The following is a 19,352-nucleotide window of genomic DNA, read 5'->3' on the forward strand; positions in this document are numbered from 1 at the left end:
TCAATGCAATTGTACTGTTTTCCTATATATACTATGTAATGTTAATGAGACGTTGCAGATGCCATTCCATTCCATTTGCATGCCACATCATGGTCTTTAGGCTCGAGCCATCCGATTAAAGCCATTCTGACTCAGATACAACGGATCCTGCCTCTTATTTATTGAGCTATCTGTTTTAGTTAATGCATAGAAAAATAGTACCGGTAATTAATTATTTATTTACCACAGGGGTGTGGGCTGTTGCCGGGGTGGTGATGGTGTCGAAGATGTCATGGATGTCTTAATTCCTCTTCAGAACAACCAGAACATTCACTCCTCTTCCCAGTACCGTACCTCCTGTGTAACACCCTTTGGTACCTTTAGATTTCTAAGAATGCCTTTCGGACTGATTTCTGCAGCCTCAGTTTTTTATAGGGCAATGGAGGACATTCTTGGAAGCCTTCAGGGTGTCAAGGTGTACCCAGATGATGTGCTCATCTTTGGTGTGGATCTTGAGGAACATAATGGGAGGCTGAGGTCAGTATTGAAGAAGTTATGTGATGCTGACCTCACCCTTAGGGCTGACCAGTGCAAATTTGATGTCAAAGAAATAGAGTACCATGGGCATTTTGTGTCCGCTGCAGGCATCAAATCCAATGACTCATTGGTAAACACCCTTTGTAATTTGCGCACCCCTTTAAACAAAGAAGAGTTTGTAAAGTTTCTGGGCATGGCTGAATTTTATCAGAAATTTGTTTTGAACTTTGCAGGGAAACCTCTTGTTTGAGGTCTCACCTCCATTTGTTTGGTCCAGGGGCTGTGAGGAAGAGTTTGAGTGCAGTAAGAAACATCTGAATGAAACACCTTGTCTAGGAAGTTTTGACCCCACAAAGGTATCTTATCTAATGACTGATGCCATCTCAAAGGAGTTAGGCAGTTCTTTTGAAGAAGGTTAATATGGAGGATAAAATGATTGATTTAGTCTCTAGGCCCTTGAGGGGTGCTGAATGCAAATATTCTGTTGTGAAAAAAGAAGTGCTGGGAGTTTTCTGTGCGGTGCCAAGCTGAGAAAGGTTTTGTGGGGGAAAAGATTCAGAATTCTTACTGACTATAAACCTCTTAGGGAGGTCTTCTCCAAGAAAGGCATTGACTTTGTCTCCCGTGGGATACGGAAGTGGGTTGTAGCTCCACAGTTCTGGCAGACTGTCTGTCAAGACTCGTGGTGTGGAGTGTGAAACGACAGATGATGTTGAGAGGTTTGGAGGTGAAGAACTGGAGGAAGAAATTAATGTGTGTGTGATTATTGAAGGGTTGATTTCCGAGAGGGAGTGGAGGGAACATCACATGATCGATTTAGACTTGCAGAAAGTCCTAACCATGGTTACAGGTGGTTGGTGTGAGAAGACGGACTGTGAAGAGGTTCACGAAGGCTTTTGGTGAGTTAGGGAAGATCTGACGGTGGAGGTGGGTCTCCTCATGTGTGGTAGTAAGTTGGTTGCAACCCTTGAAGTAAGGGATAAGCTAGTAAAGACTGCTCACACCTCGCACATGGGCATTGCCAAGACAAAGGAAAGGACCAGGGAAGCATATTGGTGGGCTGCCATGGATGTACATGTAGAGAGGTTGGTGCGTGAATGTGTGTGTTGTGACAGGATATTGAAGTCCAGGACGCAACCCAGAGTGTTTAGGGAACAGGCTACTGGTCCTTTTAGTCTTAAAATCCCTATTTGCGTAATGCTTCCTGTCACATGACGTCATAAGTATGTTAGGTTAGAAATGCGTGGCTAAATAGATACAATTCGCATTTCATGTTGTACAACCCACTGAGCTATCTGAGTAATGAGTATGCCCCTATGTATGCTTGTGACTCCATTTGCTTTTTCAGTTCCTATTAGGTTGCTTTAACTAGGCCCAAAGTAGGCCGCAAAATGTTCACGTTGCTTGCCTCAGCAGAATACTGCATTTCGTTATTATTTTCTGCCTGCCTTTCCAAGGCCGCTTTCTGATGTACTCATGAATAAGCCATTCTCTGTGTAATGTTTATCTGTAGGGAGGTTTCTGCTCCCACGTTAAGGAGATGCTGAGACCCAGCACCATGGCCTCGAACCCCTGATAGTGTGCCCATCTGGCGAGGTGTTAGCTCATCCTACTGTGCCCGCATTGTTCCCTGTTCAGCCTGAGCTGTTAGTTTTCCATTGTGGGCGTGGTTGGGGGTTTCTTGGAGGGATAATTGTGCATTACTGACCTTTAGGGGTCAGTCCCTTGGCGAACACCACAGGGTGTGGGTCAGACTGGGCTCACTCTGCAGAGATATGTTAATAAAGTATGTTTGTATTCTCCACTGTCTGACCGACTCTTCCTTTGGGAAGGCATAGTAGGTGGTTGTGTATATAACCCGTGGGGCCCTTAGTGGCCCTGTCCTTCAGTTGGTGGCCGAACAGGGACCCCACAAATTTGTGGCCCCCTCTCCCATCAGCTGGTGGCAGGGGCCAGGGTGGTGTCTGGTCGGTTGGGCGGATTGTGGCCCCACATCTGAAGACCGAGCTTGGTTCTCGCAGCTGCCCCGCCCTTCAGATCGGGCGGATCCGTGGCTAGTGGTCACCATCTGGGATCCTGAGAAGGCGAACTCTGGATTTGACTGTTTAGTCCGGAGATTCGACAGTGGAGAATAATTTGCCTCACTCTGAGTGCACCAGGTGAGTGGTTTGGTTCTTTGTCCTTTGGTTCTTTGGAAGTGGCACCTCATTTGAATGACACTGGCCTGTGGGCAGTGCCTGGTAACGGTCTTCGGACCGTCTTGAACGACACCAGCCGACGGGCTGAGTGCCTTGAACGGCAGTCTGTGGATGACCCAAAAGTGTGATGATAGTGTGCGAAAGTGACCTGTTCTGGCATGGAGAGTTTATTTTTGAACGCTGTTTGCTTGCGTGGAAGTTTTTGTAACAGATCGCTCATTAGTAACGGAATTTTGCAGCGTCTTGGTGGGTCTGCGGACCCTTGAGGGACACAGAGTGCTTGTGAGTGGTCTACTGGGCCAACTGGTAATTGGCTTCTTGAAAAGGTCCGGGACCATTTGCAGACAATCTGCCAGACCAACTGGGAATTCGGTCCGCGCTTGAAAAGGTCTGGGCTCGAACCTGTCCTCTTGAATTGGAATAGTCTTTGGATTGTGGAGTATGGTTTTTGAACAGTGTGGGTCTCTTTAAAGTGGTGATGCCTTGTTTTAGTAAATGTATGTGTTTTGGATGCCAATGCCGTTTTTCTGATGCCCGATTGGAAGAGAGCCAGCCTGCACCTCCGGAGGGTACCCCAAATTTTGACATATACGTCAAGCATGGTATTGGCCCTAATACGTTGAGCACGCTGTGGCATAAGTATACGAGGAACAATGCCAACCTGCAATGGCAACTTACTGGCTCGTTTGATGAACAAAAATTGGGTTTCTTGCAAGATAATTGTTCGCTAAGAAAAGCAGGCAGTCAATGTTTGATTTGGTAAGAGTGTGGCAGAAGGAAGCAAAACAAAAACGTATGAGAGCAGAAAAGTAGGAAAGGAAGTGACAGTCGCAAACAATTACGCAGAAAGTAGTGGCATATGAGAGAGGGAAGATAAAGTAAGGAATAGAATGTGCCGACAGGAAGTTTCGATTGCAGACCAAAAAATGTTATGTTACTATGGAAGAAAAGGACGATTTTCTTGAAGAAGTATTGGATTCTTGTCCGCCACCCCTTATGCCCCTGAACAGATATATCCAATAGTCCAGACATCTTCGTCCGCAACCTCTAGGTCTGCCCCCTCTGGCTCCCCTCTACCTAGCTCTGTTGCATCAGCCTCATAACGCGGGATGGGCGGGAGTGGTCGGTTCTCTTGTTTTGCCTACTATCTTGTCTGATGATGCTGCCTCAGCCACTACTATCCCTTTCAACCCCATAGTGCTATCCCCTCATGCCATGGTACCTGTCTTTGCATCTGCTCTTTCTTCTTTGAATGTGACACCCCATACATTGCCGAATGTGGATACGCCTGTGCGTGGAATGTTTGAGGGGGATTGGACAGCAGCACGCCATCGTATAGAGAAGGTGTTGTTGCGTTCTGCTGTCGGTACTGAAGTAAAGACTGTGGTAAATAAATAAATAATACCCTATTTTTGAGTGCATGAATGAATAACAGATAGCTCAATAAAATAAGAGTCAAGATTCGAGGTAGTGGGAGTTTTGCAGGTTTATTACAGCATAAGGACAGGATCAGGACAACCTGCACAGGAATAGGATGGCAGCGCTGCCGGGGGCAGGATCTGGACAAGGGAAGGAATAACTTTTAATAACAAAACATGAGCATATATACATAACGCAAACACATAGCATTACATTGCAATAGGCGTAACAGTGGGTGGAGCAGTAGGTGTGACGCGTAGCAGTCGCGAAAGATAAGGGTGAGAAGAAGGTGTAACAGGGCGTATACATAGACATGTGATGCAAACGTAACAGAATATGTCATGAATGGGGCGGAAACCATGGAGGGGGCTACCTGAGGAGCCGGGACCTCTAACCTAGTGGTGCGCGCAAACTGGCAATGACGTATTACTAGGAGAAGCTGGGGGCTATGAACTCTGTGCTAGGAGCAGAGACTGAAGTCTGGAGGGTCGGAGCGACATGTACCTAAACCCTATCTAGTATCTGATGTTTAGGGAACATGTTGATATAAACTAGAAGTCAAGAGGGGAAAGGCTAACAGACTCTAAGACTGGAGCATGCATTATTCTACATGTAGTGCGTGTTGAAGAATATTAAATGACCATTAAATGCAGTATTTCTCTAACATGGAGCCCTGAAGGCTAGACAATGACGGAAACTATTGATGCGATTCAGTAGCTTTAGGAATGCAGGGAAGGAGGGCTGAACTGATAACTGGAATCATAACATACTCTTGGCAGACTCAGAGGCAGAGCCAGGCTGGACCGGGCACTGCGAGGCAGGAAGTAAGTGAAGGGTCGAGGATACAGGTGGGGCTGTATCGCTCCTCAGCGAGGCTTCAGGAGACAGGAGCTGAATCTAGTGTCCAGGCCCTTTTGAGGCCTAGAAACGGGGACTTTATAATAGAATAACGTGCACACTGAGAAACGTGGCAACGTAGCTTTACATAGGCCTGATATTCGTAGTATTCACGAGGACTGGAAACTGGCATACTAGAGGTGGACACAACTGTAATTGCGTCATTAATCGAACATGGGAAATAACATATGCATATTAATCATGCACACATAACATATGATGGATGACACGTAGGGACACAGAACATGGCAAAATTTACTTTTCCACATTCCCTCCTTGTCACTACGTTTCCATCAGGAAACATCAATATTCATGATACCATCTATCATTTCATACAGTATCATTTGCTCATCTCGAATTCTCTTAGAACGGGATTTAGAACGGGACTTGGGACTAGGAGTTATACTAGGAATACAGGATGTAGCACACATGCCGCAAATCGCAGGGCCACATTGTATACAGAGGCAGCAGCTGAATATGATCGCTACTGCTATACCTAGAAAGGACAAGACTTTCCATCCCCATGCGGAAATTATATTCCAGAACCAACCGGACCATGTCCAGGTGCCTGGATCTTGGTGTAACAGATGGGCAATTTTATGGAGTCTGGTTATAGCTGAATAAACAGACGGCGCGTTATTTGGAATGAAAATGCAGCAACTAGATCCGATGACTCTACAGGCCCCGCCCCTATCGGCCAGTATGACGTCAAGGACGAGACGATTCTGTAAAACGACAAATCTCATAGCAGATTGCTCTTCGGTTAGGTTACCTAGAGCAGAGGCAGTCTCATTTACTACAGCTTCAAGGGTTCTTGTTAATCTACGGATTAACTTACTATTCTGGACAGGGCCTATAAAGAAGAAGAAACCTTTATTGAAATCGGTATATTGTTCTAGAGTAGTTTCAGTATAATCGACAATTGGGGACTCCCTTCTATGTCTAATGTGTACTAGATGTGTGTTTCTATGATAATCAGGTGGGGCTAGAAAAACTGGTGGCAGTAGGAAGGCAATGTAACAGGTTCCCTCCCAATCGAGGGGCAGACGAACATATGCGGTCTGACCACAAATAAAATATGAATGACGTGAAGCTTTGAAAATAGATTTCCCACTGTCACTATACTTGACAACAGTAGTACAATCACTATGTCCTACATGTATGGAACCATTATTTCGGACACATAATTCGCCTTTGACTGGTAGTACTGAAATAGCAGGTAAGTCTGGAGTAGTATCAGACTGAACATTCAGGACCATAAAATTCGAAGAATAATTACCTAAATTGTAAACTTCATTCTCTAGATCTAACCCGGTTCTGTGGGGAAGACCTTGCTTGTCTGGGAAACATGTACTGTTAAGAAAAGACATATCTGTTGAGGAGGACGTTAACGTGGACCATGCCCCACACGAACCATTATGTGAAAAAGGATAAGGAAAGAGTGGCAGAACTCCCTTCGGTGTCTGGAAAGGGGGGAGTCGACCACATACCCAACAATTAGTGGCATTGCTGGTCTGGTGTGAGTAATGTAACATGCGGATAAAGGAGTTATTACGCATAGCGAGGCGGTAAGAGAGTTCATGAGGAGGCAGATCACTAAACGTGTGCTCTACTGTAGCATTAGCAGACTTATTTACATGTGAAACTGGGAAACATAGGTAAAATGCATAACTGGTGCAGGAAATCATAAAGCTGAGAAACAATATGAAACATAGAAAAACGATACATCGGATTGAGTTTTGACTAACTCTCTCACTATGGGGGTCTATTTTATACATGTCAGAAACAGTCTAACCGTTTCACCTAGGGGAGGACTTAGACAATCAAACTGGCTGACTTAATTTACTAGACCGGAGTTTTTGTTTATACTCCTGCTGCGGAGTTTTCTCTAACAGGGGGGGTTTTGAATCAATGTCATTTGCGGGACAGTCCTTGAGAACAATGCTTTGGCAATCCTTCAAATCCTGGGAAATGTTCTTAAAGACGGGTTTCAGTCCATTAAAAAGTTTAACATGAGAAAGGTGTACCCAGCCCTTGCGTCCTTCCAACTTCACGGCTGTACGGGTGGTGAGGAGGACCTGTCGGGGCTCTTTCCAACGAGGCTCCAGCGGACTTGATCTGTCAAAGTTGCGGACCATCACCATGGATCCTGGGACGATTTCATGCGGTGCCACCTCGGTATTGTCTGGAAATGCGGAGGCAACCTGTGAACGACATGAGTTGAGGGCAGACATCAAGGAAGCTAGGTAATCTGTCAGCATATTACTTGAAACATCGGTAATACTTCGGGGTCTAGGAGTACCCCACATATTTGGGGGGCGGCCGAAAATGACCTCATACGGGGACAGACCTGATCTGGAATGTGCGACCATGCGCATGTAAAATAGAGCAACTGGCAGAGCTACTAGCCAGTCCACACCTTTTTCTTGACAGACTTTGGCGATGCGGATTTTCAGGGTTTGATTATGTCTCTCAACGAGACCGGCTGCTTCAGGATGGCGTACACAATGGAACTTCCACTGGTACCCTAACAAAAGGGAAACGTGCTTCATTAACTCTGAGGAGAATGGCTGGCCGTTATCAGAATATACGACTCTAGGGAGTCCATAACGAGGGAAGAATTCACGAACCAACTGCTTGGCAGTGGTCGCGGCTGTGTAATCTGGGACTGGATATGCTTCTGTCCACCTGGACAAAGCGCATACAACTACAAGGACATACTTGAAACCTCGACATCGCTCCATCTGAATATAATCCATCTGGAGGACTTCAAAAGGGTGGTCAGGGGGCTGGAAACCACCTTGTTCCACCGGGACACTTTTACCTGGATTAAACTGACAACATATCATACAGGTACGGACTTTCTGCTTAGCTGCAGCTCGTAAATGCTTGTTGAACCAAATGTTCTGGATACTATCTAACATAGCTTTTTCTCCTAAATGTGCTGGACTATGTGCGGTATTAATAATGACTTGAACCATAGAGTCGGGGAGAAACCATGTGGTTCTACCCTTCGTTACCCATCCTTGATCTGTCTGGACCCCTCCTTGTTCGGACCATTTCTTGATTTCATCGGGAGTAGCATGTAACTGGATATCTATGACATCTTGAGTAGGGTCCTTAACTGTCATACATGTAATTGGATCTGGAGTATGTGTCATGTTAACTGGAATGTCTGGAGTCTGGGCTGTAAGCTTGGCTGTGCGATCTGCTAGATCGTTACCCTGGGAAATAATGTCAGTGACTTTCGTGTGTGCCTTGCACTTCATGATGGCAATGGATGTCGGTAAATGTATTGCATCTAATAGAGCTTGGATAAGGAGACCATGCTGAATCTTGGTTCCATGAGAAGTCATGAAACCTCTCTCCTGCCAGAGCACTCCAAAGTCGTGTACGACTCCAAATGCGTAGCGTGAATCTGTGTAAATATTAACTTTCAGGTTCTTGGCGTGTATGCAGGCTTGTGTCAGAGCAACTAGCTCTGCTGCTTGAGCGGACAGAGTGTCAATACGGTGTGTTTTAATAACGTCAGTGTCAGTAGTCACTGCATACGCGGCGACTAGTTCTCCTGTACTAGTTCTCATACATGAACCATCCACATAAAGTGTCAGGTCAGGGTCTGGTAACGGAATATCTGTCAGATCTTGTCTTGGCTTTGTCGTAATGTTAACTACTTCCACACAGTCATGTGGGTCAGGATTTGATTTAGCTGATGGTAACAGTGTAGCAGGGTTCAGGACGTTGCAGCGTCTGATTTCTATGTGTGGCTGGAACAGTGTCAATTCATAACCTGTTAGACGTGCAATTGTCAAGTGCTGAGTCTGTGTTCGGTTCAAAAGAACTTCCACGGAGTGTGGGACTTGTACTGTCAAGGTATGTCCTAAGACTATGGAATCACTTTGTCTGATAGCTAGTGCTGTGGCTGCAACTGACTTGAGGCACGCAGGCAACGCCTGGGCGACTGGATCTAATGTGCTCGAAAAATAAGCACAGGGCTTGTTTTGTCCTGCTTGATCTTGTGTGAGAACAGATAATGCTATACCTTCACGTTCTGTGACGAAAAGTGTAAAAGGCTTACTGTAGTTCGGTGTGGCTAGAACTGGAGCTTGGCATAAAGCTTTCTTTAACTCGTTGAAACTCAGTGTATGTTCAGATGTCCAAGGGAGAACAGTCGATGCGGCTGCCTCCTGTGTCGTTAACTGTATCAGTGGTTTAGCTAGAAATGCATACTGAGGAATCCATTGTCTACAATAAGAAGTAAGGCCGATAAAGGCACGTACCTCCTTCTGGGTCTTGGGCTGAGGAAGACTCGCTATTAACTGGATACGGTCTGGTGTCAACTGCCTACCCCTCTTGGACAGTAAGTGTCCTAAGTAGACCACTTGCTGGACACAGAATTGAAGCTTCGAAGGGGACACCTTGTGCCCCATCTCGGCTAGGAAATACAGAACCGTCAGTGACGCTCGCTCGCAGTCACGTTCGGAACGGGCTGTGATCAGTAGATCATCGACATACTGGAGCAGGGCAGTGTCAGTTGGCATGTGAATGTTGTCTAGTTGTCTCTTGAGTGCTTGACTGTAAATACTAGGACTTTCTGTGAAACCTTGAGGAGCTTGTGTAAACATATAGCTCCTTCCATTTAAACAAAATCCGAAAAGGAACTGACTGTCTGAATGAATAGGAACACTAAAAAATGCATTCTTGAGGTCGATTACTGTAAAGAACGTGGCTTCGGAATCAATGGCTGTCAATAGGGAAGAGATGTCTGGGACAACTGGGTACTGAGGAATAATACATTTATTAAGCTCTCGTAGGTCGATCACTAATCGATATACTGGGGGTGCATTTGGATCAGTACGTTTCATGACTGGAATGATCGGAGAATTACATACATTGGAGTCAGTTTCTACAACTACTCCTTGAGCGATGAGCTCGTCAATAATTTTGGATAAGGCTGCTACAGCCTCAGGTGGCAATCTGTACTGTCTGATTCGTGGTAACACTACACCTGGTTTCAGGGTCACACGATGGGGTGTGATTTGCATGTACCCTACATCAGTTGGACCTTGCGCCCATAAATGCTGCGGAACATTAGACAATCTGGGATCAAAATCACGTAAAACATAGTGACCCTTAAAGTCACGTAGGAACAGACGTATTCCCTCTGGGGAACAACATATAACTGCACCTAACTCTTTCAGTGTTTTAATGCCTAATAGATTTTCTGGACATGACTTAGTAAGTAACAGATCAGTAGTACGGGACAATGGACCTACTTCTAGAGTAACTGGCTTTGAAATCTCATTTACGATAGGTTTTCCTGAAAATCCAAGGGAAACATTTCTAGAGCCTGAGAGCGGAGCCCCTGGAACTTCGGCGTGACTAATTGTGGTCCTACTTGCCCCTGTATCAATTAAGAACTTTCTGTCTTTCCCTAATACTTGACTATGAACATAGGGACCTTCTTGATCTACAGGTATCTCGATGAGAGGCAAGCCTACCTCCCTCTCTAGGCTGTTTCATGAATACTGCTGGTACTCTGGATACTCAGACTGTGCATACTGGTACATCTGCTGTGTGACATGCTGGGTTGCAGCAATAGGCTGCGGTACTGTAACTGTCTGTTGTGCATTCTGTGGCTGAGGAGTCTGTGAAACTTGCTCTTGTCTAGGCGGACGTGGTCTTTCTTTTGTTTTACCGGTAGCTATGTTGTGTTTCAGAACTGCACACTCGTTTATAAAATGACCTGGCTGTTTACAATAGTTGCAGTTCCCTTTAACAGGAGCTGCAGGATGACTGGCTTGATTCGGACCCCTCTTCTGACTGTCTTGAGGAACGGATTGTGCAACTAATACTTTCATTTTCGTGTCTTTCATACGTTTTCTCTCGTGTTCTTGCTCTTCCCTGATTCTATTCTGGTGGTACTGGAGCATCTGGAGCATCTGGGACGGGGTATTAGCTTGCCAGGTACTTTCGACTTTCAAAACTCGATTTTTAACTTGTGGACTTGAATTCTCGACTAATTTAGTAACAAAGAGATGAGGGTATGACTCGCTACTTGTCTTGAGGCCACTATTGATGCTAAAGCATTTTTCGAACCTAGAATAAAAATCACTAATGTCTTCTTCTTGTTTCTGTTTACAGGCTGAGATTGCATCCCAGTCTTCCTTTTTCGTTGTTAATAATCTGGGTAAAACTTGAATCAATAATTCTGGTAATTCTTTACATTTCTCTCCTAGACCGGTACCTGGTACACGTGACTTATCTTCTGCTTCTAGAACTGTCCAATCTATCTTTTTCTCTCCCACCTCCCATTCTTTTTCCTTTAGCTTTTCATACACCCCTGCGGGCAACAGGACCTTTAACATTTTAATGATATCTGGGTAAGTGTATTCTCCCATACGGAGCATGTCTTTTAATTCTCTATGGAACCCTGCTGGATCTTTGTCATGACAGGGAATTAATTTCTTCATCTCGAGGAGTTCCATCTTTGTTATTGGAGTGTATACAAACACTCGTTGCATTTCACCGTCCTCTGTCTTAACTGGATGCACTTCTCGTAACGGGTTCTGTCTCTCCATGTAAAATGGTTTACTTTCTGGGGGTGAGACATGAACAAAATGCGGGTTCAGAAACGTTCTATATTTGTGGCGCTGTTCTAGAATGACACTAATTAAATCGGTACCTAGACCTCTCCATCTATACTGGAGTAACTCGTTCAGGATATCATGTAACGGACCTGGATCAGAGTGCTGACCCTCATACGAAGTAATGAGGTGTTGGATCATATACATACCCACCAATCGTTGCTCGGCTGGGGGCAATTTCAGAAACATTTGTGCCACTATCTCGTCTGGAAAAGTGGTAGAATCAGTAATCCATCGGACTGCTGATCGGGCTAGTTCCTGCTCATGCATGGTACTTAATTCACTGTAACCGATTCGTGATTTCAGAATGTAATCGGTAGCTTGGAATACTTGTTCTAGGGAACCTTGTTCTGGTGCTGAATGATGAAAAATTGACTTGTGTTCTAGGCGTAAATGGCGATCTGGAAATCTAGATTTTCCTACATACGCTATCCTGGCGGTATTCTCGTCGTCTTCCTCTTCAGGATCAGAGTTACTTTCTTTCTCGCTTACTTGTGCTGCTTTACGTTGTTCGTGTATCTTTATTATTTCTCTACGGATTTTCTTGTACATACTCTCCATGGCACTAATGGTATTGTGCTTACCCTCGGCTATATTATCACTCCACTTTGTCAGGATTTTCATTTCGGCCTGATCTTTAGACGGGTAATCTTGTTCTCTTATTAGACAGTTAATTAAAAACTTTAATATCATACGCTGGATCTCAGCTTTCCTTTGAGACATGGCATCACTAATACTTTCTGGATCATCCCCTGTACGGATGAAACAATAGATTCTGTCTAGATCTTCTTTCATATTGGGTAGGGTGACTAGATACTCGGTCACCCTCCTTACGCGTACTGAATATAAAACCATATTATTCTCGCCTGGGACTGGGTCATAGGCACATTCGCCAAGGGCTTGCCTGATTTCTGCAACAGACTTATTACTCTTGGGAGTACGCTGTGATGCTTGAGCATGTAATTCGAGTGCTGATAAACGCTTGCGTGGCGGCGGGGTTTGAGGAGGACCTCCTCCTGCGGCCCCTAGACTAGAATCGTCGACTGATATTCTTCGTGGCGGAGCAGGAAATTGAAATGCAGGCTGGACCGGGGGTACCGTAGCAGGTACTGCATGGGGTGCCCCGGTGTCTGGAGAAGCAGGATGTGCCTGATTTACTGGGACTGGCGGAGTGCGAACAGGATTTGCATATTCAGGGACTGTGTCGTCCAGATAGGACGAAATGAAAATATCAGCTGCGGTCTGTTTGTGACGTAGCTTGGTCGGAACTAATGGTGGCGGGAAATTACTGGATGCCTCTGGGGTCGCTTTTGGCAAGCCCTCGGCAAGAAGAGGGTACATACCCTTAATAAGGGCATTCCTCTGTCTGTCTCTCTGTTCAGTTTTGACTTGTTCACCTATCTCGATTAATTCTTTTTCTTGGGCTCGTTCTAAGGATTCTCTACTTAATTCTGACTTTCTGATTTCTTTTTCGGTTCTTTTATGAGCTTCTTTGCGCCATAACTCGATGGCATCTTTCTGTGACTGTCTGGCTTTCTTTTTCCATAATGCCTCTTCTACTCTCATGATGCACTCAGCATCCCATGTACCCGATACGGGCCATCTATACTTTTCTTCTAACTGTTTGGTATACTCTACCCATAAATCTAGATACAATATGGCGCTTATGCCATGTTTCTGATACATAAAGTGACCTGGACTGTCCCTGGGCGGGACGGGAACTGCTGCTTCCAGCAGACCCTTTCTAGTTTTTAACTGACGTAACTTGGAAAATATGGGCATGACTGAACTGTAATCTAGACACAATACAATACACAATGAACACGATACTTATTCCCCATTCATACCACGACATTAAAATACATGAAAAACATTTAAAATAACAGTTCGAAAAGAATACTACCTGGAAATATTGAGAACAGAACACATAAATTTTCTCGAGAACAGAAACTGGCTAGAACAGAAACTAGATGCACTGCTGAAACAGTACGAAACTTACCGGTCTCGTAAAGAGACACGTCAGGACCCGCATCCACCGACGTGGACACTTCGTTTGTGGGACTGTGTACCACCAACCCACAGACCAGAGTCAATTAAATTGACCCTGTCTAGATACCACCCCAGTAACGGTACTCACCGGGCAGCAAGAACGGAAGGCCTCAGACTGGACTGGACTGCTACGACGACGGACGACGAACTTCGGACTTCGGACTTCAGTTACGGGTGGACCTCCGGATACCTCGGACCTTGGACTCTTGGCTTGGGCTCTGGTCGGGACTCGCCGCGTTCCTCCACCGTCTCGTCTGGATGCTGGACCGCCTCCTCCGTCTCCTCCGTGGGCCTGAGGGATACTTGAGCAGAAATATCTGCCACTGCGCAGAAGAGTTCCGTCACGACTGCAGAGGGTCAGGGGGTCGGCGTGGCTTCACCGACGCGTGGGGAAAGGGCAAGTCCCTGTTCGGGCGCCATTATGTGGTAAATAAATAAATAATACCCTATTTTTGAGTGCATGAATGAATAACAGATAGCTCAATAAAATAAGAGTCAAGATTCGAGGTAGTGGGAGTTTTGCAGGTTTATTACAGCATAAGGACAGGATCAGGACAACCTGCACAGGAATAGGATGGCAGCGCTGCCGGGGGCAGGATCTGGACAAGGGAAGGAATAACTTTTAATAACAAAACATGAGCATATATACATAACGCAAACACATAGCATTACATTGCAATAGGCGTAACAGTGGGTGGAGCAGTAGGTGTGACGCGTAGCAGTCGCGAAAGATAAGGGTGAGAAGAAGGTGTAACAGGGCGTATACATAGACATGTGATGCAAACGTAACAGAATATGTCATGAATGGGGCGGAAACCATGGAGGGGGCTACCTGAGGAGCCGGGACCTCTAACCTAGTGGTGCGCGCAAACTGGCAATGACGTATTACTAGGAGAAGCTGGGGGCTATGAACTCTGTGCTAGGAGCAGAGACTGAAGTCTGGAGGGTCGGAGCGACATGTACCTAAACCCTATCTAGTATCTGATGTTTAGGGAACATGTTGATATAAACTAGAAGTCAAGAGGGGAAAGGCTAACAGACTCTAAGACTGGAGCATGCATTATTCTACATGTAGTGCGTGTTGAAGAATATTAAATGACCATTAAATGCAGTATTTCTCTAACATGGAGCCCTGAAGGCTAGACAATGACGGAAACTATTGATGCGATTCAGTAGCTTTAGGAATGCAGGGAAGGAGGGCTGAACTGATAACTGGAATCATAACATACTCTTGGCAGACTCAGAGGCAGAGCCAGGCTGGACCGGGCACTGCGAGGCAGGAAGTAAGTGAAGGGTCGAGGATACAGGTGGGGCTGTATCGCTCCTCAGCGAGGCTTCAGGAGACAGGAGCTGAATCTAGTGTCCAGGCCCTTTTGAGGCCTAGAAACGGGGACTTTATAATAGAATAACGTGCACACTGAGAAACGTGGCAACGTAGCTTTACATAGGCCTGATATTCGTAGTATTCACGAGGACTGGAAACTGGCATACTAGAGGTGGACACAACTGTAATTGCGTCATTAATCGAACATGGGAAATAACATATGCATATTAATCATGCACACATAACATATGATGGATGACACGTAGGGACACAGAACATGGCAAAATTTACTTTTCCACAAGACGATGGTGGCGAATCAAGTGGCCCTGTGGGGTCGGAATGCGATTTATACTGTGGAAGACATGTGGAGTGTGATGAAAGATTCTGAGCCATTTTTGCAGCAACTTGCTCTTAAGCACATGCCGACCACATTGATAGCATTATGAGAACAATGTTACAGGGGTGTCGCACGACAAGCTATTTATGACATACGGGACAGGGTGTATGCTACTGCTATGGCCCCAGGTGAAGTTTTTAGTAATGTGAGGATATTAGTAAGTTATCGAGAACGGCTGCCTCCAGAGGTTCCAACAGTAGGGACGCTGCACCCTATGAGGGAAGTTCATCCCATATCATCCCGAAGTACCCGAGCTGAGTGATTCCAAGAACACAGTAAGTAGACAGTGGGTGGACGCTTGATTTCAATAACAATGGATATATACTCCTTCGAAGAGGAATGACGTCCTATCCTTAAAGAGCCGGTTGCCTGATCCTAGCCTCCTCCACAATAATGATGTTAGCTTACACAGAGTTATTTTTTGGACTGTTGGTACTGGTAGATACCTGGCGACAGGTACATACGAAGGATCATGCGCTGGAACTGGGGGGACATGGAACGAAATAAAGGTGTGAGACAAGGAGTGCAAGCCCGGTGACAAGTCAAAAACAGAGTTGATGGCATTGCGGGCAGGATTATAACGTACATGTACTCCCTTATCCCGCTGAGAAAGGTGGACTGGGATAAGTTGACTGCATGTCGTCAGAAAAAGGATGAGAGCATATCAGATTACTTTACTAGGTTTGAGGGGGTGTTTATGGATTTGATAATATATATAATGTCTTGATAATATGCTCCGTAGAGACAATGAAGATAAGGAGAAAGTGGAGAAAAAGACAAAGGATTTGAAGACAAGGGTGTTGCTGCAGCAGATTGCGAGGTAGGGGTTAGGGGCTAGTCCAGAGACCACCTCACTCAAACAGTCACAGGGCTGCTAGAGGTGGTGGTACCGGCTCACCGGTTGGGTACAACCAGTGTGCGTACTGTAAAAAAGATGGGCATTGGCGGAATGAGTGCCTGGAATTGTGGCAGAACAACGCAGCACCGGGAGCCCGTGGGTTTCGAGGAAGAGGAGGAGGAGGAGGTGGAGGCCGGTAACAGATGCAGTCAGAGAATGCTTCAGGATATAGACAGAGTGGGAATTATTTTGATGCCCCTCAGAGCAGACAGTACTATAATGAGGATTATGACATGGATGAGGTGACGGGGCTGTCTCACAACTAGCACAGCCAACGACAGGGCAAGGGACCAGTTCCGGTGCCTGTCGATCAGTGCAGACCTTATATCACGGCTGATTTGCAGGGCACCATGGAGAAATGTTTGATTGATACGGGGCTATGAATAGATCTGTTTCCCGTACACTGGTCTCTGTCTGGGCAAAATAATGTTTCAGTTGGGTTTTCAGGTGTGCCAGTTGTCAGCCCCATTTCTAAACTGCTTGCTTTGACTGTCGGTCCTTTTACTCTCTACTCACCATTTTTATTGACAATGAATGGTGGTGAAAATTTAATGGGACTGGATCTGTTAAAAAGGTTGCACGCAGCAATGTCTTGCTCTCCAGATGGCGTCTTTATGACAGTTGGGCCTAGATGGCCCCTACAAAACAATGTCTTTCACAAGGTGCGCCCCTCCCAATAGAATTTGACGGTGTCCCACATACGCTGTGGGCCACAGGAGACACAGATGTGGGGCTGCTCCAGATCCCACCAGTGTCTATCAGTGTGAAGGATAATGTAAAACTGCCCCATATTCCCCAGTATAAGATTTCCCAAGCAGGAGAAAAGGCCCTATTGAAGATTATACAGGATTTGATTAAGACTGGAGTAGTGGAAGAGACAGTGTCTAATGTATGCATTAGCCATATTCTTCCCATTCTTAAAAAGGCCCCTTCAGACTCTTCTGGTGTCCAATCAGATACGTCCCGCTTTGTGATTGACCTGAGAGAGGTTAATAACATTGTGATCCCTCAGTATCCTGTGGTTCCAACTGCAATATTGACAATGATTCCCCACTTGGCAAAATCATTTTCTGTTATCGATTTAAAGAATGCTTTTTTCAGCATCCAAATACATCCAGACAGCAGGTCGCTTTTCAGCTTTGCTATAGCTGGTCGAAGTTTTAGATTATGTCGTGCTCCACAGGGCTATACAGAAAGCCCTAGTATTTATAGTCATGCTTTAAAAGCCCAATTGTATTCACTGGAATTTGCTTCTGGTAATGTTTTGTTCCAGTATGTTGATGACCTCCTCGTAGCATCAGACACTGAGGAGGGCTGCAAAGAGGCCACGGTTACATTATTACACTAGTTGGCATGCCACGGACACAAGGTGTCCCTTTCGAAATTTCAGTATTGTCGACAGGAGGTCACCTACTTAGGTCACCTACTGTTGACAGAGGGTCGCAGACTAAAAACTGAACGCATTGCTGCTATTCACAGTATGGCTGTTCCTAGGACCCAACATGAGGTACGCACGTTTATAGGGATAACATCGTATTATCACCATTGAATCCCAAATTATTCCTTACTAACGAACCCCTTCTTTACCTGACCACCAAGGATGTGCATGAACCCCTGCCTTGAACACCTTAATGTCAGCATGCTTTTGAACATAATAAAAGCTGCGCTTTGCTCTGCTCCTGTGCTTGGCACCCCTGATTATCAAAAGCCCTTTGTGCTCTATGTCCGTGAGACGGATGGTTGCACGGTTTCTGTGTTAACACAGGGTTTCGGTGGTAAGCAGAGACACTGTACTTATTTCTCGGCCATGTTGGGTAATGTTGCCAGAGCACTCCTGAGCTGCCTGAGAGCTACCGCGGCTGCTGCAGTTTCTATCAGACAACCGGCAGGGCTCGTTCTTGATACTGATCTCACAGTAATGGTACCTCATGCTGTGGATACACTTTTGAATAAGACAAAGACGCAGCACCTTACTAGTGCACGTCTTACTGGATATGAATTGACTTTGTTTACACAGCATATTACTACTTTGAACCCAGCCACGTTACTACCTCTCCCGTTGGAAGAAAAGGACAATGACGTCCATGATTGTTTGTTTCAGACTGAGGAGGAAACAAAGGGATGGGTAGACCTGACTGACGTTCCCTTATCTGAACCCCAAGGGGAACTGTATGGTGATGGCTCGTGCTTCAAGTTGCCAGATGGTACCACTACTGCAGCCTATGCAATCGCGACACTGCATTCCGTAGTTGAGACATCCTGCATCCCACCCCAATCGACCCAAGCTGCAGAATTAGTTGCGCTTTTAAGTGCTTGTGAGCTGAGTGAGGAACTGGCTGTTAATGTTTATACAGACAGCCAGTACGCCTTTGGGGTGGCCCGTAACTTTGGGCGCCTCTGGGCGGAGAGAAGTTTCCTAACATCGCATGGACAGTGGATGCAGAATACCCCATTGATACAAAGATTGCTGTCCACTTTGGCGCTCCCTGATAAGTTAGCAATAATAAAGTGTAGTGCTTACAAACCCATTACAGATGATGTGGGGAGGGGCAATGCATTTGCGGACCAAGTTGCCAAGGATACAGCAAGATCAAAAATGACTCGGGTGATTGTAGCTGGTCCCGCTAGGTTGGTTCGGGATAATGGCATGTTTGAGGATACACTGGACAATGTCAGAGAAATTCAAGGTGGGGCTACTGTAGACAAATTGGCAGTATGGGAGGAGGGGACAGGCCGATTGGATGAAAATGAGCGCTGCATTGATCTGTCAGGAAAGCAGCGATGGTTACTTCCTATGCGCTTCCTGTTGTTACAATGCCCATGGTCCAGCACATATTAGCAGTAACGGAATATGTAAATTGTTAGACCCTATATGACAAAATGATAATATTAGCAAGGTAGCTCAGCACCTAGTGAAGACTTGTATTATTTGTTTGAAGCACAATTCATGAAAAGGCATTCCTACGCCCACTGTTAACTTTGCCCACCTTCCTTCCCATTTGAGGAC

At 45.6% G+C, this 19,352-nt stretch overlaps 1 protein-coding gene across 1 annotated transcript in view; it reads left to right on the plus strand.

The window, feature by feature from the left end:
* The window catches only part of LOC144806094 (uncharacterized), a 615,705-nt gene that overhangs the window by 202,863 nt on the left and 393,490 nt on the right, over positions 1-19,352 (plus strand). Inside the window, 2 exon segments of the mRNA XM_078672530.1 lie at positions 750-872; positions 1,195-1,415. Coding sequence (XP_078528656.1) covers positions 750-872; positions 1,195-1,415 — 344 coding nt within the window.

Source organism: Lissotriton helveticus (assembly GCF_964261635.1).
Source record: "Lissotriton helveticus chromosome 1_1 unlocalized genomic scaffold, aLisHel1.1 SUPER_1_unloc_45, whole genome shotgun sequence".
Lineage (NCBI taxonomy): Eukaryota > Metazoa > Chordata > Amphibia > Caudata > Salamandridae > Lissotriton > Lissotriton helveticus.